Below are 27,765 nucleotides of genomic sequence, written 5' to 3' on the forward strand. Positions count from 1 at the left end.
TCTTACCGGTTTGTGGTCAGTGACATTTGTAATGTGTGGGAATGCATTCATTTTTTAATGTTCTTATATATCTTAATGATGCTCTTTATTTCTGGCTGTCAGCTTGATTTAGGTAAGTAAAATGCGCATTGCAAAATGTTTTGGAAAAATAATGATTCCATTTTTATTTTTTTTATAAGAACATATATAATTTGATTTGTTTAACAATACACAATTAGAACTGGCCACAAAATTTAAATGAAAAAAACAAAAAAACAAAACAGGCTTACGATTAAAGCAGCATCTGCATGAGAAAAATGAATCGATAAATAAATAAATATTTTTGGCAAAAAACATTACAATAAATTATAATATATTTTCCCAATAACTGTTAACCTTCACAATAAACACCAATGATAAAAGCGTTCATGAAGCAACACTTGAAGACCAGCCGAGTTTTAGGTGCTGAATGACGAGAATGAATGTTGGAAACCGAGGCCAACATTGGTACTAATTTAAAGGGTTAAAAGTGTATATATAATTTTTTTTCTTACCAGCTCCAAAGCTACTAAATACATTATGTTTTCATCATAACTGGTCGTCTGCAGTTTGTTTTGAAAATCTGTCAGTTTGGGTCTTCTAATTTCAAACCTGTGTTCAGTCCCACTCAGAATGAAGAATCAGAGTGACGTGGACATATTCATTGGTCGCTGTGACTAAATATTATCACTGTCTCATCTGAGCTTTCTTATTCACAATCATGGAAGCTGGAATTAATAAACAGGCTACTGACAGTGAACCACACACTTAGCAAAATATACAGGTGTTCACTGGATTATGGAAGATAATTCAAGAGGACTATCAACTCAAACTTGTTGCTGTCTATAATTATCGGTCCAGACAGCCATAATCCACATAAAATAAGCCTGTGATTTTACAAGTCTTAACATAATATAGTCCTCATAAGTTAAACACATTTTCCTAGTTTTTAGTACAGTACATTTAACACATAACAAATAAAGACAGTATTTGGCAGACGACGCAATTCAAGGACAATTGAAATACTGTTTGAAGTGAAATCACTGATGTAATGCTAAAACATATATTATGAATATTCCTAATGTTATGTTAAATGTAACTAAGTTTGAGTTGCATTTTGGACAACAAACCAATGCCTAAACAAGTCCCCAGTGAAATTAACTGAATTTAGGGCTACTGAGTTTAAATAATATTCAAGTTTTCTCCCATTCTTTTCATCATTAAGGGATTGGAATAGATGGATAGGCCACTATTGTATTTAAACTGTAATCCTATAGACTTTAACTATTAAAATAAGTATTATAAACTACTATTAAAAGTTTTCATTCTCATAAATATAGTCTCTGGTTGAATTCAGCTCTGCATTTAGGTTTGAAAAGTACAACTAAAACCATTGTTTTCTCAAAATCTTAAGTGCACACGATTAAGATGGACACTTATGTAGTTTCTGACAAAAATATTGAGAAATCTTGAAAGACATTGTTTCCACATACATTTTGAACATACTAGCAATAATGAAGCATCATATTGTCACGTAATGAAAACACAGTAAGATTGTGGATACAGTCAATAAGGCTTATAGCAGCAAACTGATTGTTGAGGCTTTGTGTTATGTGTTTATAGGTGTGAATGGGTAGGTGTGTGTGTGTGTGTGTGTGTGTGTGTGTGTGTGTGTGTGTGTGTGTGTGTGTGTGTGTGTGTGTGTGTGTGTGTGTGTGTGTCTGTGTGTCTGTGTGTGAGAGAGAGAGCGAAGTTGCTCATATATGCAGTATCTGACTGTTGAACTGCTACAGCCACGCACATTTCACTTGGAAGGAAAGAAGACGAAGAGCACAATCACTTGTTCTCTATCAGCATCTGCACTTTACACACCAGATCTCTGGCCTGGGATAAAATCTGCTTTATGTTGTGGTGCTCAGCCATTTCTGAAAGACAAAAATAGGAATAAAATTCAACTCAGCTATTTCAAACCGCTGCTTTAAAAATGTAATGTCTGGAGAACATCTGAACAGACTTGAGATCATTTAATGTTCTGATAAGAAAACTGAAAGACCCTGTAATTGGAAAAAAGGTCAACACTCAGCTCGGTAGTCATCATTAGCAAGGTTTAATTAGGCTGTAATGTGTTGGATCAGTGCATCACCTATTTAGAGGGTATAAAAGGGTCTTACCATTGAAGAACTTGATGATATCAGTGAAGTCCATGTTGTTCTCCAGGATGATGTCCCTGTAGATCTCCACTAGCGCCAGGGCAATGAAGAGAACAAAGTGACTGGAGGACACACACTTGGCTGCCCAGATGGTTTCCCAGACTGCAAACACATCATCGTACACAAGCTCTGGAAGACAAAGCACACAGAACAGGAGTTGAAACATGTCAGCGTGTTTGAGGGCCCAGATGGAAGACAAATTTCTCCACAAACACAACCTCAAGAATGAATCTCCTTCCACCGTAATTGGCAGCAACTTTTCTGTGCAACATGCTGGAGCTTTACCTCGTTTAAAATCTAGGAGAAACCAGCGGTAGCAGAAGTAGAAGTGGGTGTAGTCTCCATTCTGGTGCATTAGCTCAAACAGCTCAGAGTCCAGTATCTGCAGAGAGAGGGGATCAGAGCAGATCCGGGAAAAGAAATAATGAGACTGCTTGTGGAGTAAAACGTGGGGGAAACACGGGCTGTTTGTGGGCAATTAATGGATTTAGAATGGTGCCTGATTGCTGCAGTACACGTGAAGACTGCCAGCGCTGCATCACCTGGATTAGAGAACGCATGTTAGCAAAGTGAGTGTCCATAGCTCCTCCATGTGGAAAGTTTTGATTCATTCTCTTCATGAGCTCAGTGAAACAGCTGAAGGCCATGGCCTCTGAAAGTAGAACACAAAGAAAGTGGTGTGAGAAAACAAGTGGGTGAAATGTTCCATCAATTACTGTAAAAATACACCAAATGTCAGAGAAGAGGGAAAATAAGAAGTGACTCAGAGCACTGACTCACCGTCATCCAGAACGACTAGAAGTGGAGCCAGCAGATCACACATGCCCTGCACATATCCGATGTCAAGATGCCTCCAGATATAACTGAAAATGTACAATCAAGAGGAGAGAATTGACTGCTCTCGCCCGGTTTTATCTCACACTGGTTTCTACATTGAAATGAAATTCGATTTATTTCTTCAGTGTTGAAAATAAGTGTTACTCACCGTTCATGAAAGCAAACTAATGTTGAAGATGACCAATCTATTAATAAGAAGTGCAGTGACGTGATAAGACACCTCTGAATTGTAAATATAAACTGGTATGAAATCAATTTACCCCTTGCCAGCGGGAAAGCAGCATTTATTTTTCCGATTATACGGTGGCCTTTCGGCTGTGGTTGTGTGAAGGGAAGAGAATTTCTTTGTTGAATATTATTCCACTTAAACTGTCATTCGAGGGTTTTTTTTCTCCACACATGAAGGCTGTCTGTGCCACACGGTCTCAATCCTATTTACTTCAGAAGAACTGAATCTTTAAAAAGAGGTTCACTTTTAATGAAATCCTAACAAGTCAGGCCTCTGTGAACTTTAGCAAACATCATTCCAACTCAGGCAAATCCTTTTCTTGCTGACTCTTTACAGGGAGAAGCTGTGTGTTGTTTCTTTGAAAAATAGAAATTAGCAGCTGAATACAGCCAGTTATGTCCTTCAGATTTAATGAAGCATTTTTTTTTGCGCGTACACAATTTTTGTGTATAAAGAATTGGATGAAATGAGCACATTAAAACTCTTTATTACATCTCTAATGCTGGCAGTGTTTTACCTGCACATGATGTTACGTAGTTTCTCCAGATTGGCAGGAGTGAAGTAACAATAATTTCTGTCACAGCGCTGTACATCCTTTTCAATGCGGTGGAGATTTAATGTATAGGAATCCAAAAGCTCTTGCTGGAAAAAAAAAAAAAAAGTGAATACATAATTCAAGTAAAGTTGATTTTCTTGAAGAAAATGAATCTGAACTCCCAATAAAATATGTGTGCATACAGAAAAGCCACTCCCAGTAGATTCTTCATTCTTGATGCTTTGGGACACAGCCAGAGAGTTAAAGTTGGGGTAAAGGTTCTCCATCTCCGGCTCCTCTGACAGGATAGACTCTGTGCCATCTGGACTGGGTTTTCCCGGCTGCTCCTCCTGCCTGAGAGCCGTGGAAGGGGCCGAGTTGTCAGAGAAAGACGATTCTTCACAACGTCCTTTTCTGCTCCAAGGCACCATGGATACTTTGGCTTTGGGGATTTCCTCCATCTCTATGGCTGAAGGGGACTCATCAGATTCGGTTGTGACCTGAGCCTCACAGGCTTCTCTTGAGACCCCAGGGTCTGCTGAGAAAAGGCTCTTTTCAACTTCAGGAGCCAGGGAAGAGACATTCTCTTTGCTTTCTACCAATAAAACATCTTCTGGTGTACTTTTCTTCGACTTGTCCACTTCTTTTGTTTTAACTGCTCCCGACTCCTCAACAGCGTTGGGTTTGCTCACCAGCAACTCGTCCAATGGTTGGATCATATCTTCACTGGTCACCCCAGTCTTATTTTCCACATCTGGTGCTTTACCCTCCTCCTCCTCCTCCACTGCGTCCTTTATTTTCCCTTTCCCCTGACCGTCCTGTACTGGGGTCTGTGGTACATGAGCAACAGCTGCAGCGCTCAGGGTTGCATCAGGTGCTGCGCTGTCCTCCGTGCTAAGCGAGCCGTCCGACAGGCCAGAGGTGACAGAGAAGTTGCGGGAGGAGGGATGTCCAGAGTCAGGAGAACTTGTCTCATTCTGCAAAGTTCCGTTGGGCATTTTTGGCACCTGTTTGACCTCTTCAGCCTTGGGTTCTGCCTCAATCTGATCTACTTCCTCTACGGACTCAAACACCTGAAAGAACAAGCCAAAGGAAAGCAGGGTACTCCAAGGGAATGGATAGGAGGATGTAAAGAACTAGCAGGAGAGAGAGGGCAGGGATGAGGATTATTGGTTTAACTTGAGATCACATGCAATGAGAAATTCCTCATAAAAATCAGGATCAGAGTTTAACATTTCAAAAACCAGACTTCTTCTTTGTTAAAGATTGTCTTGCAGGCCATAATATGGTGAGATATAATATGATGAGATACCTGTGTGCTGCTACTGGAGTCGCTCTGGAGGCGAGTCAGACTCTGCTGATCTGAGCTCTGGGAGGACTGAGAAGGATATAATAAAATATATATGAAATAACTATTTTTAATCTTCATTTGTCTACTGAGGTCGTTTAAATCCTGCTAATTCCCGTTTACTTTTGATTTAAAAACCTGAATTGCCGCTTCTACTGGTACACGCTACATTATGGGATGTAATTACTGCTTCACCTCGTTGCTGACGGTGGAGTCATGGTGGAGCAGCTTCTGGTTTGAACTGTCCATGCTCGCTCCAGAGGAACACTTGGCTAACGCGGCTGCATGCTGCTCTTTCTCCCGCTGACGGACGATCTCCTCACAGCCGAGCCACTCGCTCATGGTCTGCTGGTAGCACACTCTGACCTGTTCATCCACCTGGGGTGGGGGGTGGGGGTGGTGAGGGGGAGGGATGAAGGATCAGAGGCTCGGGTGGAATACTCTAAAAGCAGATCCAGAGTTGCTCAAATGACCAACCTCCTTCCTCTCAGCTTGTGACATTCCAAACTGATAATGACCCAACAGGAAAGGCCACACCTCTTTGCGCAGGGAGGCGTCCACGCCGCCAAAGTAGACCAGACGAAGAAGCTCCTTCTCCTCGTACGCCTGATGACACAAGAAATTTAAGTTCATAAGTAATCTTGCTCACTGTTTGTTTAACACATCCAACAGCTCAAGTAACACCATGACAGTCTGTGGACAGAAATATCACGGTAACGTTTACTGTCGATGCCACTAATGCTTAATAAACACAAGTGGGTGTCAGATGGCTGTGACTGCAGACCTGCTGATTCTACCAACTGTTACTCCACAGCATGTGCTGATTATTATTTATTACCTTCAGCTGAGAATCCAGATCAAAAACATCTTTAACCAACTGTTAATCTACCAGTTATTTGTCCCTGAATTTATATTTATATTTTTTATTTTATAGGGTAGCCCCAAATGAATTAATTTGATATTTAAACTAAAGGACAAGGATGCCTCAGCTCCTGGAAAAACTTATGCTGACGTAGACTGATCACCCCATACGAACGTGAATCCTGATATGACAATGACTTGAGTAAACGTAAACAAACAGTGGAAGCATTAAAATTGACAATCCACAATTAGTTAAAAAACAGTTTCCACTTTAAAAAAAAATACTAATCTTGTATTACATTTCAATTTTAAAAAGTATCCAGGTTTGTAAAAATGTATTTTTTTCGTGCTTAGGGCCACACTGTGTGACTCCAAGGAAATGTAAATAATGTCTAGGAAAGCTGCAGAAGTGAATTTGTGACTGACAGGTCTATTAGTCATGCTTCATACACGTCACTAGGAGACGAGGTGTCAGCCCAATGATTAGCAGAAGATGAATATGGATGAGGCAGGAGAGTGACAGTGAAAGACAGTGTGTTGTGTGTGTGAGTGTGTGTGTGTGCAGAATACTCTCTGCATCAACTTAAAGTCTATGTTTCAGTGCCGCGTCAGCAGCGATGCTTACAGTGCAGTCCTGGAGGAATGTCTGCCACACGTCTGTGGTGAGGCCTTTGCAGGCATCGTGCGGCATGTCAGGCGCCACGATGGTGTGATTCACCAGAGCAGAGAGGTGCGTACGCACGGTGGACAGGTGACGGCAGTAAGCCAACCCTAGTAGGTGATACAGCTTAGTTATAAATGCCTTTATTATGCACTCTTTCCTGACATTTCGAAGGTGACCACAGGCAGATACTGACATCGAAAGATTGTCAGTGTAAAAAAAAAAGAGCAGTTACATACATCCATAAAATGCCCGAGAGATGATCTGATACTTCATGTTGTCGCACAGCATCTTTAGAGGAGTCCTGCAGGAATCAGCAGAGAATTTCACTTTTTGTAGATGCGACTAGTCTTTTCTTTTTCTACTGAGGGACCATTCAAATGACCATGAATTAATGCATCTAATTTAAGTTAAGTGCAGTGCTGGTCCTCATTGTTCAAGTGTTTGTGTTGTCATACAAAAAATAATTAGCCCAACAGCTTTTTTTTATAGTCTGTAATCAGCTTTGCTCATCATCTCATTTCCTGAACTCACCTCCATGAATTAAATGCCTCAACTCCTGGGTTCTTGTATTATTACTCATTTCCCAGTACTGTTTGAATTTTCTTGTTGGCACTAATATTACATCTGTTTGCTCCTGCAGCTGTTTCTAATACAACTCATGCATGTACCATGAAGTGTGCACATCGCTCACCTCTCGTAGTTGCACCCCTTGGGTGTCGCCCCTTCAGAGAAGCTCCCCTGAGAACAAGAGGAACACGAGGACTTCCTGAGAGTGGGTTGCCACAAAACTCCCTGATCCATTAAGTCTGGAGGAGTCACTGCAACACGAGCAAACACAAACACCATCACTGAAAAGTCATCACGCTGCTCTCAAAGCTAATTACATGTGATGTTTTAAATTGTTTGATCACAGCTGGAAGCATCTTGTACAAGCAGAAGTATGTTAATCAATTCTGATCTGAACCAAAAAAAAAGCACTTCAGAGCACAATATTTTAATTATTGTTAGCAATTAAAACATTAACACCATTGAGATTTGGTGCATGGTTTGACATTATGATGCTATGATACTCAAAACTCATTATTATAGCGAAAAGTATTACGTGAGCAACAGCCCTTTGTAGTTTAAAAGCAATTAGCGATCAATCAAAATTTCATCCAGCGGTTATTAAAAGGTTACTGCGCTATAATGCAATAAAAACATTGTGACACATGACGGCATGGGAGTGAAAAGGGCTTTAATAATGGGACGCATCAATAAACTTTGCCAGGGGGCATAGGATGGGCCAGGAGGATATTAGATCTTGTGAATTAAAGCAAGGCCAGCTGACAGACAGGCCATGGCGTGACAGTGTTACAGCCACTTCCTGTGAGTGAGGGGGATTCTTCCAGACAGCTGTGGGACCTCCTGGACGCAACCAGGAGGGGCATTGTCTACATAGTTGGAGGGATGGGGAGGGTATCAGATGAGGAGGATGGGTTACAGTCACCGTAGTAAATAATGAGTAGCATTATCATAAAAATACAACAACGTGTAAAGGCTGGGGAGCGCTCGGGTGGAAGTCTCACCAAAGTCTGAGCGGATGTTCGGAAAGAGGATACGGAAGACGTAATCTGTGGCCTCGTCCTCTTCTTTATCTGACACGGAGTCTGTGGATTCAGATCCCTGAGGAATCCTCTTCCGCAGCTTAGGAAACACTTTTCCCTGTGATAGGAAAATAACTGTTAAAATAATAGCCAAGAACAAAACATTCTCAACTGTTGGAGCCCAGTTCAGCCAGCAGTGTGAATTAAAAACGACGAGTTTCCATACGGTTACGCTTCCTAACGGTGGCTGAACATGTGTGGGTGGCTCTAATTATCCAGCTTGGCTGCAGATACAAAGCTGTTCACAGCTCTCAAAATAACAACCATTCAAAAGCCATACATTCATTACCATCACAGCAAACACTGGCTTCAAACTGGAAATGCAAATGAATTTTTGTTGGTTGATTAAATGAGCAGACAGGTAAACAGTTATTTAGCAATGAGAATATTTAATATGTGGAATTTGTGCAAAAAAAAAAAAAGATCTCTTGCGCCGACCTTTCCCCTCTGCGACCACAGCGGAGGGTCCAGCTGTCCGTGGGGAAGCAGGCCGTTCTCCAGGCAGGACAGGAACTGGAGCAAGTGGCCTCCTCTGGGGAAGCGAAGTGGAGGTCGTTGGATCCCATCCTGACTGACGAGCACCACCGTCCCCCCACTGTCAACTTCAACAGACATGTAGATTTCCATATTTAAACAGTCATTTAATTTGATTTGACTTGGTTTTCAATGTCTTTTTATTTTGCATCTCTTGTGGTGTCAAAATTCACGACTGTGTCGACCCACCTTGTTGGTGACAGTGCAAGTAAACTATCTCTTCTAGAGGGATTGTCATGGCATAGTCCCAGTATACACTAGAAAACATCAAATACATAATCAGTGAAGCACTAACCTGGTCTGAACATATCGAATGGACCTGCTTACAGTTAAAAACGAATCCATACGGAACGCTCGAGTATGATTTGAGAGAGTCAAAATCCCAAGGAACATTAATTTTATAGCTAATAGTCTGGAGTGCAGACACAATGAGCAGGTGCTGAGTTGCCTAATGCAATAACCCTTTTGCTTGCAGAGAGAAACCATGCACAGGCACAGGAACATAATATGGTTTGCTGGTTTGAGAGATGTCTGAGTGTCTCTGTCAGTAAACTGTCTACGGGCTGCTGGTGTGATGAAAATCATCAGATCAGCTTCATACTGAGTCCCCAGGCCGAACAAAGACGCTGTATTATTCAGTAACAGTGGAGTGTTATATAAAGAGCAGAAAAAAAGAAATGAAGTAATAACGCAGAGTCTGAGGAAGCGCATTACATTTTAGGTGTTCTTCATGTGAGAAGGATTACCAATATTGTCAACAACAAAAAAATCAGGACAATCAAAATCCACTTGCAGCTGAACGACTGCGCACCTGCGTTCATAGTCCAAGTCTCCGACAGAGCCATTCATGAGCTGGTTTGGCGTCCACTTCAGGGTCATGATGTCAGCATTCTGGTGCAGAGAGAGGTAACCTGGAACAGCCTCCATGTCGTCCCTCTGGAACGGTCACACGGATGGACCGAGATGCAATTTAAACTGGAACAGTATTTCTAGGGCGTAGTCGGGGGTTAAAGCAGGATTTGGCAGGCAGGAGAACTTCATGACGATAAACCCAGACATTTACTAAATTATTCAATACTTGAAAAATCTAAATATACGCTCAAGATTGAAACTTGGATGGATGGATCGTCAATAAGAAGGATTCATTTATCAAAGGTGCTGGAATGCCACTTTAACTCCCGCTGATGATTTACGAGGGACGTTTTACCGGCTGTACGAGGACATTGTTTTTGCCAAACAGTAGGGTGACCCTGTTATTTTGATGCAGGGATTCCACGTATTCACGAGCTGACGGTGAGGGGGAGGGGCGTTCGTCCATGCTGCTGCTGGAGTGTCTCTTCTGGATCTACACAAGGTAAACACATGGTTTGTCAAATCAGAGAGCAAACGTCACAAAAGCAACTGATGACTGTCTTTGAGATCTCAAATCGCTTTTTCAAATCAGGAAGAATATTCAATCATCTCCGTCCTCGTGAACCCAAAGGCCGGTCTGCTTGAAACATCACACGATGAAGTGTGATGTTTTCAGATGCACTCTGTTCTTTCTCTTAGAATGTGGTGTAATCACTGGAGGACCTCTAATCAAGCAGGGGCCATCTTAGAAGAGAATGTAACTGATGAGAGGCGCTGCTAGAATTCTGCCGCTGCATCGTAATAAATATATATTAACGTGGGACACGACAAAACAAGCCTGGCACTAATTGTGTGTTATCATCTGCTGCGTTAACCAGTTGTTGTACTGACACACAGTGTTGGCCTCTTTGTGGGAGAATCCTGTCTGCAGTAGCCGCCATGGATACGATGTCGTTGCACCAACTCGTCTGCAGACGGGTCCGTCCAGAAATGGTCGGCTGTTTTCATCTTTGTGTACTCCAAAGCACAAGGTCCCACTGCGACAAAGGGTGAGCAGTTATAAAGCACAAATGGATGGTATTAGAGCTTGATCGGTGATGACTTCCCCCTGGAGAACAACACATTCAGGCCGACAGGTGAAAGATTCTTGCAGCACATCAAACAACCAGTAGTTCATGGACATCAAGCGTCGAGTTACCTGACAGTCATGCATCAGAGTTGGATGCTGAGTAAATAGACAAAACTAAGCCTGTAAACAGAGAGAACCCTTGTACCAATAGATAATCTGGGCAGGTTTGCAAAAATATTATATTTGTCCAAATTGGAGAGATTTGTTCACATACAGCACCATTTCAGTATTGAGGATGCATGATGACACAACGTGTACCACACTGGAATAACACATCATTAAGAGGACTTCATGAAGCTACAAATGTTGGTTTTGATGCACAACAAGCTTTGAGATAAATGGAATACAGTTCAGCTGCAGAATTATGTTTAAGTGTCTGAGTTCTAGCTGTTTCTATGAACTGCTGCCATCAATGTGCTTCTGTGTTCTTCAGCTTTTGGCAGTCTGTAAAAAGATTGAAGCTATTAACAAAAAAACAAACAAAAAAAAAGCAAAGTAGCGTCCTTATCCAGGTATAGGCATTCAAACAGGAGCTTAGGATCAAGGATTACATTCAAATTCACAAATTCTTACAAATGTCAAGTAATTACCTAACAAAGATGCAAGGATGGGTCCGTCTACAGGGTCCATTAGAACAGCCTCTTTTTCATAGTATTTACTGGAAGACAAATGTGAAAGGACAGTTTGGACGGGACAAGGACATCTTGTACCAGTTGAACGGACGTTTATCTGTGGTTCGATGTACCTGCTGTTTTCCACCAGGTAGAGAACTATCTTGTCCAGCACCTTTTCAAACAAAGCTGCCCGGATCCAGAGGTTTTTGACTCCCTGTGGGTTGAGGATGGGCAGTCGGGGCATCTTGCGAAGACTGTCTTGACTTTGCAAGCTTTGACTTCTTCTACAGATGGAGTCACAAGTTATAATTTTAACAAAATAAGTACAGCATGCATTAAACATTTCATTCAATGAAACTGCATTTGCATGAAGTTAAAACCAGTTATATAAGTTTCATAAAAGTTTTAAATTAAAAAAAAAAAAAAGCCTTCAGCTGCTGTGAGGAGCAGCTGCTGTGAACACGTCTCTTACTTCGTCTCAATGATTTGCTCCAGTTCCTGGGCCTTCCTGCAGAGCTCCTCAGCTGGCGCGAAGCTCTTCCCCACCTTCATAAAGAGCGCTGCGATCTTGTTGCTGCGCAGAAAGCCGGCTGCTCGCCGTTTCAACCCATGCAGAACACATGCTTCTACCGCAGCTGTGTGAAAACACACGTATGGAAGTAAAAAAACAAATTCTATTTTTTCCAATCAGTGCTATAATAATGTCGTACGTCAATAATGGAAATGAGACACCGTTATGATCATAAAACAGAAAAGAAACAGACAATTTATGACAGAAAGCTAAATAAGTGGTTTTTTCGTACACAAAACCATCAACCAACAACATATTTTAGTGCCTTGTACTAAAATGCATCCCATTTTAGGTTGCACATCACGCAGACAAGCTTTTGTAGGAATATAGACTGATGAATGCTTATATTCCTTCAACTGTAAAAAGTTATGATGCTATGAATACAGAATGCAGAGGAACTGTGACAATAGCTTTAGAAAGAGAATGCATCTCAACCTGCATCTTAATAAGAGAATATTAATCAGCACAGCAGTGTATAAATATGCTAATTTATGTTTCAGCAATACAATTGAAATGTTCTTGTACATTCTCAGGAGTTTTTCTGAGATGGAAGACTACATATTTGCATTTTAATCGATGAATACCTTCTCCGGCTCACCTCTGTTCTCGCTACAGTGGCCTGTAGTGGACACAAAAGCTGATAACATGAAGACACGCAAATGTCCGATGATTGTGCAGAAAAACACACGGCCCTCTTCCCTCTCAGGGATACGTGGCAGTGCCTGGAGCTGTGTTGACATTTGAGTTCTCTTTCAATACTAATCCCGTGGCTCTGTTCACATGAGGTCAGGGGGAAGGTTGGGGTTGTCAAGGCAACCCTTGTCTATGGAGCGATCTGGCTTGGGGAGAGACGAGCACGGGGAGGGGCTGCGGCGACACATCAGAATCTCTCTTTCCATCATCCTCACTCATTTTAACACTGATTCTCTCCTGCCTCCACCGTCGGTAAACCTGTCACTCTCACTGCCGCTGCTGAAACTACAATCTGATAACCGGGTTTTACTTCAACGCAGCCAATAAAAGTGTCATCAGCTTTCACTTTTTAGTTTAAATCAAAATAAATCCCCATCTTCTCTACACCTTCTCCCTCTCCTCTTGATTTTTGCTACTCATCTGTCTGACGGGCTTTTTATCCTCAACATTAATATGAGAGGGAGACACAAAATGTCAGAACAAAACGTAACATTAAAAAGTTCACCTCCACTGTGCCCTCATAATTTCTGCTGTCTAGGTTCAAATGGAAAAGACCAAAAAGACTATAATGCCAAAAGTATTCGCTCACCCATCCAAATATTCAGAATCAGGTGTTCCAATCACCTCCATGGCCACGGATGTATCAAATCAAATACTAGGTGTGCAGATTGCTTTCACAAACATTTAAGAAAGAATGAGTCACTCTCAGGAGCTCAGAGAATTCCAGCATTGAACTGTGATAAGATGCTACCTGCGCAACAAATTGAGTTTGGTGTGGATGAACTTCACTGGCCTGCACAGAGTCCTGACCTCAACCTGACGGAACACCTTTGGGATGAATTGGAGCTCATTTGTGTGACCTCACACATGTGTTTCTGCAAGAATAGTCAAAAATTCCCATAAACATACTCCTAAACCTTGTAGACAGCCTTCCCAGAATAGTTGAAGCTGTTGCAGCTGCAAAAGGTGGACCGACGTCATATTGAACCCTATGGATTAGGAATGGGATGTCATATGTTCATATGCGAATCAAAGCAGGTGAGCGAAAACTTTGTCAATATAATGTATCTCCTAAACCATTATTTGAAAGTTAATCCTTATTTATCAAGTTAGAGATAAAAACTTCTAGCATTGGGAATATTGTTATCAATGTAAAGCACATACAAATAAAAACATATCAACATTATAGGACACAGATTTAATAGCAGTGAGGTGAACAGACCTAAATGTTCTTATTTGACGATATGAACTTTTCATAAACATTTTATGCAAAGAAAAAGAGCATGGTGTCAGGTAGGATGAGTCCTTTTGTAATCCTACTGCTAAATACAGCTGACAGTAAACAGACTCTTATCATCCTGTATCTGTGGCAACTGAGTGCATAAGAGTCTTGGGCAGTGACACACAGAGCGGCACACAAAAGGACAGTGAATGAAAGGGATAACATCTGATCATGTTATACATTACTTTTTTTTTCAATAATCCATCATGGTAACTAGGAATGTTTGCTGGTTACCTCTGATATGGATTTATGCATTCATTGCATTGTAGAATGAATGCTTTTTAATCGCAGTTCAAACAAAATGATCTATTTTACACATTGAGCTCTAGTGGCTCTGGAGCTACAATCATATAATAAAACCGTTTTTTAAATAAACACCGTTTAGTGTTTATTTAACAAAAACACATTTTGTTAAATAAACACTAACTCTTCATTTCAAAATAGAATACATCTTTGTCTGTGCACACACTTTAACAAAACACTGAATATTCGACTCAACATGAAATTACTGTGTCAAACAATAATGCTTGTTTTCACTTCATAAGGTACATGCAGTCAATCAAAGTACACCAGGTTTCAAAATACTGGGTGTCGTTGACATTTGAAAAATTACATAGACTTTTATGTTTCCGTTTTAATGGTATTTGCCTGCAAAATGTACACAAAATGTCTTGGTTACGTAAAAAAACACAAAATTACTGTCTCTAATCTCTACGATCTCTGATATCTTCCAAGGCGATGCACCTGGGTGAGAACCACTGGGTGTGCCGGACCCACCCTTGGTAATGATCAGCTGTGTGTCAATGGGGGGGCAGTGACTCAGTGGTAGAGCGGGTCGTCCAATGTTCCATGATTGGTGGTTCAATTCCCCCTCCCACCCAAAAAAACCCGGAGTATGAGCTGACAGTGGGAGGTGTCAGCTCACCTCCGGAGCACTTCCGAGGTGCCCTTGAGCAAGGCGCCATCACCCTTACAAGTTGCTCATTTGGGCGCACTATAAAAGAGCTGCCCGACACTCTACATCCCCCTGCATGCGTACAGGACCCCTGTGTGTGTGAGTGTGTGTTCAGGGCCTGTGCACACTAATTTATGCTTGATGAATTACTAACACTAGAGTGGGCCACTAATTTCTCTTTCATTGAGTATATAAAATTAAAAAAATATTAAACTTAAAAAAAAAAAAATTCAATTATTTGTTTATCAGCTGCGATAAATTGTTTTTGAACTGATATCATTGCAGGAGCAGAGGTTTTTATACTGTATCTAAGGTTTGGAATATTGTTGTTGCTATAGTGGAATGTTGTGTGTTAACATTAGAAAATAATAAAAAAAAACAATCCATAATTTTTGTTTTTTTAAGTTTGAAAATGTGACTCTTTTGGACAAGCGTCTGTTAGCGACTGAAAAAAACTGGAATTTGCTGAGCTGATTTGTGTGTGAAGAGATTATATATAGGGACATCGTGACCGAAGTGCGTTTGTGTGTGTGTGTGTGTGTGTGTGTGTGTGTCTGTTGTGAGTACAGTTATTGATTCTGAGAAAACAGATTTTAACTTTCTCTCCTTGCTCATTAAATCTGTGTTGTTGTGTCTTTAGGTCATACAGAGATCATAAAAACCTATTCTGTTTCATGGTACACCGCCTTGTATGTTTTCATGGTATTATAGTGAATACACACACACACACACACACACACACACACACACACACACACACACACACACACACACACACACACACACACACACACACACACACACACACACACACACAATTTATCTGTTTTTTCATGTGAGACGAGAACAGTGTTTTTCTGCAGACTGGGCTTCGAGCCGGTGAAACAACACATTTTCTGCAAGATGAGAAACTATTTATTCACACTGAAATCCCCAAATATATCTTGCAACTGCTAACAGATCTGGATTGAGCCAGACATTTTACTAATTTACAGACATCTTGCCTGAATGTGGGCAGCGTCTTTCTCACGATTAAAGTACACTCCATCAGCATCAACTGGAAAATAGTGCAAATGATCTGTCGCTGACTGTGAATAATTCTTGCTCTATGAGAGATAATGCGTTTATTTTTTGGATTGTTAAAATATTCTGAGATAAACATCGACCATCTGTCTCAAAATGAATAAGTCCAAATGTAAAAACGCTCATTAGTCACCAATTCGTGACCGAGTCTGTTTTTGTGTGAGAATGTATCTTTTGAGGAGAGAAAGATGAGATTACATATTCAGGAAGATATAAAAAGGCATAAATATGTTATTTGGTTTATTTGTTTGTGAAGTTTGGGGATGCTAGAATGTTGCAAGATATACTCCAGACAAGATGACACACCTTAAAAAAATGTTTCCATGGAAACAACAAACAACGTAGGAAAATCCAAACTATCAAAGGCAACCCTCACCTCAACACTTATTTAATACATTTATAAAATGTACAGAAGCCATATCTTCTATCCAATTTTTACATTGGTTGGATAAAAAACAATTTATGACAAGAAATCAAAAGATGACTCAAAAAATAAACAGATTTTTAAACGACACAACTACAAAATAATCCAAAAGGTGTTAGACAAACGGTGTGTGATTCATTTTCTTGTTGTTTACTCACCGCAGAAGGACACAATATGGCTGCTGTCCTCATGAACAAATTTCCTGGTGACAGCTTCCTCCATAATCTGCTTCACCTGTCAACGACACAGACGGTGACGGACGGCCCCGTTCATTAACATGTCACAGCCAGCACACACACAGTCTGTCAGGGCTTTGATGGGCCTTTGACTGACTGATATAAACATTTATGAGAATTGATTCAAGGGGTTAAAATGATGGAAAGAGAGTGAAGTGCTGAGGCTGATCGAGGCTTTTAAAAGTTAAGAGGTAGAGAGAAACTAGCGGGTGGGAAGAGTGCATGTTAAGTTGGTGGATGAGTCACCAGCTCTCATCAAAAGGACTTCTACCGGGAATTGGAAGTGGTACGTTTGGGGGTATGGTGGCAGAATAAAACTCAGGGGAGATGCTTTCATCCGTTACGGACGGATAAATTCCTGAACACTTTATAATCCTGAGGGGAGCGATTGATTGTGAGGCATCAAATAATTGACAATCCTACTCACGCAAATCTAACTTTATAAAAAAAAATTTTAAAAAAAGGTGGAGGAGGTCTGAAGCACTCATAGATTTTGTCATCACAACATCACTGAGTTCACAATCACTGATAAATCCATCCAGTACACCCCCCCCCCCCCACACACACACATTATGTCGGCACTGCTCTGCAATCTGCATAGAGAAAATCCACCTCCGGACGCAGTCACACAGATAGCTGCAATTTCCTGTTGAATAGTCTGTCCACAGTGACCAGAACACACCGTCTGTTCACTGCTACAAACACACAAACACACACACACACACACACACACACACACACACACACACACACACACACACACACACACACACACACACACACACACACACACACACACACACACACACAGGTAGCTATTTGCTCCAGTGGTTTGAGCTTCCCTCCTGCTTAACTTCTCTCCAATTTGCATATCAATTCCATCCTCCAATATTAGTTTTCATGAACTGATACGTACAGCTTGATCATAAAAGTGTCCTGGTGATGAAGATTCACGTTGGTTTTTCCACTACAGCCATATTTTATGGACCAATAATCTTTTACTTTTTGTACACATATGATATAGGGTTATAATGCCTCTGCCTGTTAGTGGTGGAATATGTATTAAAGTCTTCAAGTAATATAATGATAACCAAATATAAAAGTCATTCTGACTTACAGAATGACTTCATAATGTAGTTTACTTGTGCAGAAGTGTCTGAATAAACTGTAAAGACGTGACAACATTAAGCAGTAAAAAAAAAGCTAATTGATATACAGATCATTTATTTTCCAACACCTGAATATAAACCCCCCCCCCCCAATAGAGCAGATTGTCACAATCAACATCTCACATTTAACACTGAGACGTTAATCTACATCTTTATGCGATGACGCAGGAAAAAAATCTGGATGCCGAGAAATGATTGTGAAAAGAGAAACTAAAGCTGCATGGCTGATCTCTCAATTGTGGAAAAAACAAACAAACAAACAAACAAATTTAACATCAAAAAAATGAAAACACTTTGAATACAAATGCTGTCAAATCTCCTCGGAAAATGAAAACTTGTCCATAAAGAAATTTTACCTCATTTGGAATTGAAACCATTCTGCTTTTCTGGCCTTTTTTTTCCCAGTAGTGTTGATATCTTCATGATTCATGCTACCGACACAACAGAGACGTGTCGTCCACATCCCCTCAGAATGCTTACATGTGCATGCATAATACATCCACCAGTTTTATTTCTGAGCACACTTGACACAGTCAAACCTCATTGATTTGCCAACTTAAGGATGTAGACTCCTTGTGTTTTCTCATCTCGCTCATCAGGACTACAGATCAGGCCTTGGGGTATTTAATATGGTGAGTGTCTAAGCTCAGACAACCTGCTGGTTACTATGGAGACGACACGTGTCGCACAGTGGATCACTTCCGCTTAAACAGATGCATCAAAAACATTCAATCATCTTTGAATCAAACAAAAATGACTTCAATAACAGTCAACACTGAATGATTTGAATGCACTCTGCTGCCGTCATTTCCACATTTTATCCATCCACAAAAATACAAGTGTATTAATGCGGTGTCAAAGAAACACAAATCTACCCAGACTGCATCATTTAATGGTGGAATGATGTAAATACCACCCCAAAAAGATAGAGCAATGTGTTAAATGTGCAATGTAAGTCATTAAATGTGTTTGTTACAGCAAAGATGTATGATGAAACTATTTCAACCAACCGCTGTGGCTGGAGGCATCAGCCAGAATGAAAAAAGTATTCCAATAACCTCCTGCACAAGAACCAAGAAATTAAAGTGAGAGAAAGACCCATCCATTATCCCTTGTGTGGCCACTGGAGGATGAAGCAGCATACGGGGAAAAAGAGGTTGCTTCTAGTGTTCATCCATATGATTTGGATTTATGTATCACAAAAAATACACCTCTGTATTCGCTGACTGAAAATTTCAGCATTAAAATGCTAATTAATTATTCAAAAAGGAATACAGATCAAAGAAAGAACACAATGTGAAATTGTCAGGAGGCAACCCACCACATGCACATACCATTGCTGCTCTTTTAATCATACCGCCTGATCTTTTCATTGTAAATGTTACAGTTTGCATTCTTTTTTGGGATGTACCTTTTTCCGCTCAGCGATATTTAAATAGCATCTTTCATACAAACATGTACCTTAAAGGGTTGAACCAAGTTGGTACAGACATATCAATCTAAGAAATGAAATGAAATTGAAATTAAATATCCAAAATATTAAAATCAATAAACAAATGTAACTTAAAATGACCTTAACTGTAACAGTAAGAGCAACTTACAGTGTGTCTATTCTTACGAGTTACGGTGTGTATCGTAATTCTGTTTCAGTCAGGTGATCCTAACGCTTCTATTGCCTTATGTTGAAAACCTTCACCTCCTAGACGGTTGGTGATATTCAGAAAGTCAAAGGGAATATTCTCAACCATCTAGGTCCTAGATGGTTGATAATATTCATTTGGGTGTAAAAATCTATTGTAGTTTTTACGACAAGTTCTTGCATCTTGCTGCAGCAGTATGAATCAACCCAGCATTATTTTGATTACAGGAACTAAGAAATCTTTACAGAGTATAAAACACAAAACAAGGGTGGATTATATGACGCGCCACTGAAACAGCAAAGCAAATGGAGCAGATCTCTGTGGCGTATTTTCCAAGCATCTCTCTCTCCCCGCCTCTCCCTCTCTCCTTTAGCAAACACAGGTGTGTGTTTGTGCTTGAGTGCCACACAAAAAGACACACGGAGGAGCAAACTTCAGAGGGCCACTGAGAGCTGGATAAAGACAGACTGATTGAAAGAGGGTCTCGGTAACAAAGCTAAAGCAAATAGGAGATCTCATTCAAATCCATTTTGTGCCATAAGGTAATTCTGCTCCAACGCTCTCTGAAAAATGGCCCACATCCAGGTTTATTTCAGCACACTGGTCAGGAAGAGTGTGAGAACACACAGCATAGAGATACCATATGGTTGGACCACTAGGTCTCATAATAAAGTGAAACAAATGAAAAAATAAACAATAGCATCTTTTTTTCTTGAAAGTGGGATTAGTTACTTGAAAAACATGAAAAATAATTTAAAACTGCTACGAATGTATGCCAGTTTTTAATGAAGTGCACTCCTGACTCCATCAGGTTGCATTTTTCGTGAAAGAGACTGACTCTCAGCAAGGCCACATCCGCACACAGGAGGCGGCGTAATGAAGGGAAAGGTCTGGTCGCCGCTGATAAGAGGACATTCACGGCCCAGAGGAAAACCAATCAAACTGAAGTCGCTGCATTTCTCCTTCCAGGATTCAAGATTCAGGAAGGGATTTTCATGCATATTTTTCTTGTCAGGAATAGTCTCAAAATTTATTCTGTAATCTAAGATGGAACACTAGGAATAAATTCAATAATGTAGGTAAGGAGAGTCCAGGAAAAGGGGAAAATTTTCAGCTCTGTGAAAACAACTGTTACACTGCCTTATGCGTCAGTTTTTAGTGATTAAAACCAATAAAGAGGGGAGTTTAGATTGTATTGGAAAGCAAAGAGGGTTGAAAGAGTTCAGCGTGCCCTAAATGTTAAGTGATGTGTTCCATGAACAAACAGAAGGAAACAAAAACCTCAACACAGACCAAACACAAAGAGCTCACTGCCGCAGGACGACGGACACAACGGTGTACACCTCAGTTTGATATAAGAGCCTGATATTAAACTTTCATTAAACCATATGGAGGTTTATCAGTTCATCCACTTAACTGACAGCAATCTAATTTCAAGACAAGAAAAGCAGGAAATATTCTGGATCCACCACCATGGATGCATTTATTTGAAGTAAGATAAAACCCTCTGACTGAGCTTATAATGAGTTATAATTGCATGTATCTGGGATGCTAAAACAAGAGTTGACATTGAAAGAATAAAAGCCTCCTCATTTTATTGAACCACTGCGTTTTTTGAACGCCATGTTGGATTCCGGTGGTCAGGGAAGACATCCTACTGAAAAAGGAGGCTTTCAGGGGCATGTTGTCCCTGGGGAATCCTGAAGCAGTTGCAGGGTATCAACAGGCCAAGAGGACTGCAGCCTCGGCTGTGACGGAGGTAAAACAGAGGGTGTGGGAGGAGTTCAGAGAGGCCATGGAGAAGGACTTACGGACGGCACCAAAGTTGTTCTGGAGGACTGTCCGACACCTCAGGACAGGGAAACGGGGGACCATCCAAGCTCTAGATGGCAAGGATGGGACACTGTTGACCTTGACTGAGGAGGTTGTCGGTCGGTGGTAGAAACATTTTGAGGAACTCCTGAATCCAACTACCCCCAATTGACCCATCCTCTGTTGTAGAGGCAGAGCTGGAGGATGATGGGGTATTTGAATCAATCTCTCTGGTAGAAGTCACCAAGGTAGTAAAACAAGTTCACGGTGGCAAAGCCCCGGTTATTGATGAAATTCGCCCCAAAATGCTGAAGGCTCTGGGTGTTGAGGGGCTGTCCTGGATGACACGCCTCTTTAACATCTCGTGGAAGTCTGGGACAGTGCCGAAAGAGTGGAAGACTGGGGTGGTGGTTCCTCTTTTTAAAGAGGGTGTGTGCCAACTACAGGGGCATCACACTCCTCAGCCTCCCTGGGAAAGTTTACTCCAAGGTCCTGGAAAGGAGGGTCTGGCAGATTTTTGAACCTCACATTGAGGAGGAACAATGTGGGTTCCGTCCTGGTCATGGAACAACAGACCAGCTTTTTACTCTCAGAGGGATCCTAGAGGGGGCTTGGGAGTATGCCCATCCAGTCTACATGTGTTTTGTAGACTTGGAGAAGGCGTACAATTGGCTCCCCAGGGATATGCTGGTAATGCAGGAATATGGGGTGACGAGGCCTCTACTCAAGGCCATCCAATCCCTGTACATGAGAGTGAGAACTGTGAGAGCTGTGTTTGGGTTCTCGGCAGTAGATCGGACTTGTTCTGAGTAGCTGTTGGCCTTCGCTAGGGCAGCATTTTGTCACCAATTCTGTTTGTGATTTTCATGGACAGGGTATCGAGGCGTAATCGTGGTGAGGAGGCTTTACAGTTTGGTGGCCTAAGGATTGCATCGCTGCTTTTTGCAGATGATGCGGTCCTGTTTGCATCATCCGCCTGTCACCTGCAGCACTCACTGGTCCGGTTTGCAGCTGAGAGTGAAGCGGTGGGGATGAGGATCAGCACCTCCAAATCTGAGGCCATGGTTCTCAGCAGGAAGCCGGTGGTTTGCCTTCTCCGCATGGGGAATGAGGTCCATTTGATGTCTTCTACACAAAAGCTCCACAGGCAAACTACTGGAAGCCTGTGTGATGTCACAGTTGCCGATCCATGTCACCCAACCCAAGCGGATATTCTAGTCTTCCTTACCAGACAGGAGGAGATCGAAGCGTGTTGCGAGATGCTCCAGGATAGATTCAGACGGCTTGTATCCAAAGTAGCAGAGCTTCTGGTGCTTCCCATCTACGCAAACATGCCATCAGACATGCAGGAGAAAATGTAGTCCTGCTGTCGAAGAGTCTAGGAATCAATGACCTTGTTCAGTTTGACTTTATGGACCCACCTCCTCATGAGACACTGGTTCCTTTCATTGGAGCAGCTGCATGCTCTGGGTGCACTCAACCATCTGGGAGAGCTCACAAAGCTGGGCCGCAGGATGGCGGAGCTGCCGGTGGACCCCATGCTGAGCAAGATGATCCTGGTCTCTGAGCAATAAAAGTGTTCCGGTGAAACACTGACGATAGCGGCCATGTTGTCGGTGAACAATTCCATTTTCTATCGGCCAAAAGATAAAGTGGTGCACGCAGACAACACCACGATGAACTTTGTGGTGCCAGGAGTGGACCATCTGATGCTACTTAATGTTTACACCCAGTGGGTGGAGAGCGGCTACTCCACTCAGTGTCGTTATGAGAACTTCATCAAGTTCCGATCAATGAAGAGGGCCTGAGATGTCAGGGACCAGCTGGAGGGTCTGATGCATCACATTGAGGTGGAGGTGGTCAGCTGTGCAGGAGACAACCTGCCCATTTGTACTTTATTCACACCGCACGGCAGAGAAAAGGTGGATATAAGACCGTCAAGAACCAGCAGGCAGTCTACGTCCACCCGAACAGCTCCTTGTTCGAAGAGCAGCCTCGCTGGCTCATTTACCACAAGCTCCTCTTCACCACCAAGGAGTTCATGAGACAAGTGAAGGAAGTAGACAGCAGCTGGCTCATCGATGTTGCTCCTCACTATTTGCAGCTGGAGGACAGCAGCAGCAAAAAGATGCCCCGTGAAAAGGGGAAAACAAAAGAGGAGCTCAGCGAAAGAGGATCCCACTGACTTTGCAACCTCGTCCTCTTCCCCCTCCCCTACGATGCACCGGTGATAGATGATAAAGTAGGTAAAATTAGATGATAATTTGACAAAATTAGTTTAATGAAATTGAATGAAGATTTTTTTTTTACAAATGGCAGAACCAATTAAAAAATAAGAAATTGAAGAGTAATTACATATTTTTAATTATCAGAATGAGACAGCCTAGGATTGACTCCAACTGGTCACTGGTTAAGTACATCTCATTTTATTCATGCAGGTTATTCCCCTCTGTGGGGATGTACAAGTAGCCATAAAATAATTCTTTTTCTTTTGCATATGTTTTCCGAATTGTATTTTGTAATGCATTGATTTATTGTTCTGTTATGTTTTATGACTAATAAAAAAGAATGTACAAAAGAAAGAAATAATAAAAGCCTCCTCATTTCCTCAATGGAAAATACAAGCATGAAATTCTCATGATATTCTAAAGTTGAGTCTTTCAGTGTTTATTCAGATATCTCATCTGTTGTATCATCTGAGGCAAATATCACCCACAAAATGAGGATAATTTCATCTTCTAACCACCAAGACAGTAAAACAGAAATAAAAACAATTTGATAAATAAATGAAGGTTCCACCTCAGCCCTTGATTGTCATGTGTACAAGCTTGTTGCTGTTTTAAATACCGAACAGTATTTAAGATATTTCCCTGAAATAAAACCAACCATTGGAATTAGCTTGAGTAAACTTGTAACCATGGAAACAGAAAAAATAAAATGAATGAGAATCCCTAAATGCTCAAATGCACCACTTCATGTCAAATTTTCTGTCTGTAGAAATTTTTGTGATAAAATATAACATTTTTGAATGATGGTACAGAAACTAAGTGTGAAGGACAGGATGGAGCCCCTTGCTTAATGTCTTTCGGGGGACGACATGTCAAACAGCAAAAGCAGCAACGAGGCAGAAGGGGAGACATGAAAGAGGAGGTGAACGCCACTCTGCAACCATATGAAGGACCACTGAACAACTGGCCTTCCATTAAGTATTGCTACCCTCAATGGTCAGCACCAGAAATACTTCCACCTATTATTATTGTATTTTTCCCCACTAGCAGGTACACACATCATTATTTCACTGGACTCTACAGAGGAATGGTCCAGTGAAGGCATCAGCGACTCGTGTCTCTACAAGCCCCTCCGTGTTGATAAATTTAGATGCCGCAAGTTTAAATTTCTTATAGATATTCCACACATAAATACTGCATTTTCCTTGTCAAATGTTGCGTTATTAATCATCATCCATTACTAATGCTAAGAGTTGTGTCTTGGGTGCTACCGAGAAGATTATTATGTATTAATTTTTCATGTGACTTAAAAACCATACAATATCTTCGGTCAATTTCTTGTCTTTTTAATGAATTTCGTGTGGTCTTAGTTCAAACATCTGTTTCCATGGTATTTTCCAGTACAAGGAATGACCAATCACCCTGCACCACCAGGATCCTCCCTTGAACCACTGACATACAGTTCCAAGCCACAAGGACCACATAGTGGATCATGGAGCTACTGGTTTGATTCCCTACAGCTGAATGACTCCCATCACTTCCATAGCTGCTCCGAACCGCTAACGTCATTGGTTAACACAAACAGACTGGTTCTTAATGGGCGATTAGTAAATCCTTATATGTAGGTACGGATGAGTTACATTATCTCACCTGAAATTTAATAGAATGCCACTGTACGATAATGGGAGCTTTTATGAAACACGTTTTTGTGAAATCAGCACCCACCACAGAACAATATGCTTAAAAGGATTTCCTAAAATAAATTTATAATGTCAATTAGGTTCAGGTATCTTAATACCAAACATACGTTCTGGTAAAATCAATTCAAACATACCTCAACAAATTGTCTGACAGGTTTCATCTATACTCAAGGGACTTAAAAATAAACCACTCATTTTCAAATCTACTGAAGAAACCTCTTTTCTATTTGATCAAAGCGGTGATGTATTGTAATTGTCAGTGTTTGTGTGTTCGTCCGTCCGTCCGTTCGTTTGTTTGTCCACCAAATATCTTTTGCAACCATTGGAGATAGAAAGATGAAACGGGAAACACATTACTCTGGCGGCAAAGGGGATGAAAAATAGAAGATGACCTTGACCTTGAGAAAACCAGGTCAAGGTCAAATTTCAACTTTTGTAGACTCAGGAACCGGACAAGATATAAAGACGAGGGAGAAGGCCAGTGTAAGACCATACATCAAAGCTAGTGCTTTGATTTACCTATGCACTAGCTTTGATCTATGGTCAAAGCTAGTGCATAGCTTTGACCTACCCTGAGAGTAGGTCAGGTTAAATTGCGGGATGTTGCAGTCTCTGCCTTGTTGGTTGTCGTCTGAATGTCAGGCAGTTTTTATGATAATTCTCAACACACAAGCTTTGGACTGATTTTTCCAGTTGTTATTATATCAGGATACTCCACTTTTTATAGAAATAGCCACAGATGCTTTGTTCAGCTGATCCCACAGACGTTTCCTGTGTTAAGCTAATACATCCACCTGAAAATGGATGAAGACTGGGAAGAAAATTACGTCAGAGCAGGAATGACACCAACAGAAAAGTAAGACCTGTACTGTTCTTTCTTCATGCTGGAAGAAAGGTAGACAAACGGATAGAAAGACTAGACAGACAGGCAGACAGACACACAGACAGACAGACAGACAGACAGACAGACCTCCTGTGTAACGACCCACAGTCAGGATCAACATATCTGCCCGTTGCAGCTCAGGAGGATGGGGATTACTGCACTGATCAATGCTGATGGGAGACACACTAATAATCCAATGTTGTACACTACAGACAAGAAATGTACGGTGTTTATATTTTAGGTCTTATTTTATAGATACCACAGTAATTACTGGAACAAAACAAGGGTTGTTGCTCTTGTACAACATAAACTACCCAGGGAAATAAACACGGTGGTGTTGAATTACTGACTCCCTTGTGTTTACTGCTTGGCCTCTTTTTTTGTCGGCATACTTGCAGCTAACGATACTATGGTGCCTCGCCTGGTTTCTGAATGAATCATTTTTGTGAAGTGCAAAATCATTTACAATTTATTTCTTTTATTTAACCAGGAAAAAGTCTTGCTGAGATTTAAAATCTGTTTCACAAGCATCATCACCGCTTTTATTTTATTTTTTGAAGATGGTTACCAGGCTGGTGTGACTTTCAGAATAATGAGCAGCTTCTTAACACACATTAAAAAAAAAAAAACAACGTGAAGGGACATTAAAAAAGGACATAATGCAAATTATCCAAATGTAATCTGACTATCTCAGCATCAGCGTGCCAGAAAAAGATGACAGGTTTATGGGACTTTTTTTTTTTTAACAGTTGACAAGATGACATTCATCAGTTAAATGTTTATTTACAAACGTCAGTAGTAATAAATTCATTTGATCTCCACTGAACTCATCACTGTTCCAGCAGCAGCCTCAGATGATGGAGAAGCAGCACACCATCAGACCCGCATCCATGTTTGCTTTCACTCAACACCACGTAACTCATTACTTGCATTAAACGCGCGCACACGCACACGCACACGCACCATTTAAGTGTCTAATTGAAACAAATGGTTCGGCAGAAGATCTGATGCTCACTCTCCCATGTCCACTAAACTCCAGTCAATCCTCCACTCATGGAGTTGTGGAGCCTTAACACTGTGTTTTAAAGATGTATAGAAACTATCTGTACTTAGAATTCAAATGAACCTAAGCCAGGTGCCAGGTGGTGTTTTTGCGTAAAAGCGCATCATTCATTACCGGTGACAACCTGCCGGTCTCTACCTGAGACGCACAGCCTCATTGTAAATCATCATGAATGGTTTTCCAACTGGATGAAAACACCCACCTCCTTCTTGACGGTGCGCAGCAGCCTCTGACGGGTCTCTGCCTCTAAACACATCACAAACAGTCCAAACACAAAATGTATATTAATAATAATAATTTCTATAGAATACAGAAGATATTTAGAAATACTGATCTAATGTTTGAACCAAATCCATGTATCATGCTTTTCTTTGGCTCCCACCTGCCATTGTTGCAGCCATGAACGCTGTCTCTCCTCTCTGCGATCGAGTCCCCTCCTGTCAGCTGGCTACACACTGCGACTCCACCTCTGCTCGCACACGCCTCTTAAAGACACACGCAGGGCGTCCCGTGAATACCCCCCCCCCCGTCACCCTCCCTCTCCTACCC

General features: G+C 41.2%; 1 protein-coding gene and 1 pseudogene across 2 annotated transcripts; one reads left to right on the top strand and one right to left on the bottom strand.

The window, feature by feature from the left end:
• Positions 1-199: 199 nt before the first annotated feature.
• Positions 200-27,665, bottom strand: sgsm1a (small G protein signaling modulator 1a). 2 transcript variants are annotated; one of them, XM_068311364.1, is made up of 25 exons: positions 27,599-27,665; positions 27,419-27,462; positions 16,644-16,719; positions 11,950-12,112; positions 11,609-11,761; positions 11,454-11,521; positions 10,626-10,771; positions 10,090-10,227; positions 9,694-9,818; positions 9,072-9,139; positions 8,787-8,950; positions 8,271-8,406; positions 7,394-7,520; positions 6,939-7,003; positions 6,664-6,809; positions 5,655-5,783; positions 5,373-5,555; positions 5,142-5,207; positions 4,033-4,902; positions 3,812-3,936; positions 3,009-3,091; positions 2,771-2,880; positions 2,514-2,610; positions 2,190-2,357; positions 200-1,943 (listed from the first exon to the last, which is right to left on the bottom strand). In XM_068311364.1, the coding sequence occupies exons 1-25, from the start codon at positions 27,615-27,617 to the stop codon at positions 1,855-1,857; spliced, it is 3,558 nt and encodes a 1,185-aa protein (XP_068167465.1). In that variant the 5' UTR covers positions 27,618-27,665; the 3' UTR covers positions 200-1,854. The 2 variants fall into 2 exon arrangements, with proteins under 2 accessions (XP_068167465.1, XP_068167464.1); XM_068311363.1 differs by having other exon boundaries at positions 4,033-4,965.
• LOC137592093 (pre-mRNA-splicing factor ATP-dependent RNA helicase DHX16-like) lies at positions 21,212-23,527 on the top strand (annotated as a pseudogene).
• Positions 27,666-27,765: the final 100 nt, after the last annotated feature.

The sequence above is a fragment of the Antennarius striatus genome, chromosome 3 (assembly GCF_040054535.1).
Source record: "Antennarius striatus isolate MH-2024 chromosome 3, ASM4005453v1, whole genome shotgun sequence".
NCBI lineage: Eukaryota > Metazoa > Chordata > Actinopteri > Lophiiformes > Antennariidae > Antennarius > Antennarius striatus.

Bases quoted from the DNA above. Each gene is read 5' to 3' on its own strand.
- sgsm1a (XM_068311363.1), bottom strand. The intron at 11,762-11,949 runs GTAAGAGACGTG...CTCCATCTGTAG, and splicing joins GAGCAAATCATTGAGACGAA to AAGAAGTCAAAGCTTGCAAA. The intron at 8,407-8,786 runs GTCGGCGCAAGA...TTCCTATCACAG, and splicing joins TGTGGTCGCAGAGGGGAAAG to GGAAAAGTGTTTCCTAAGCT.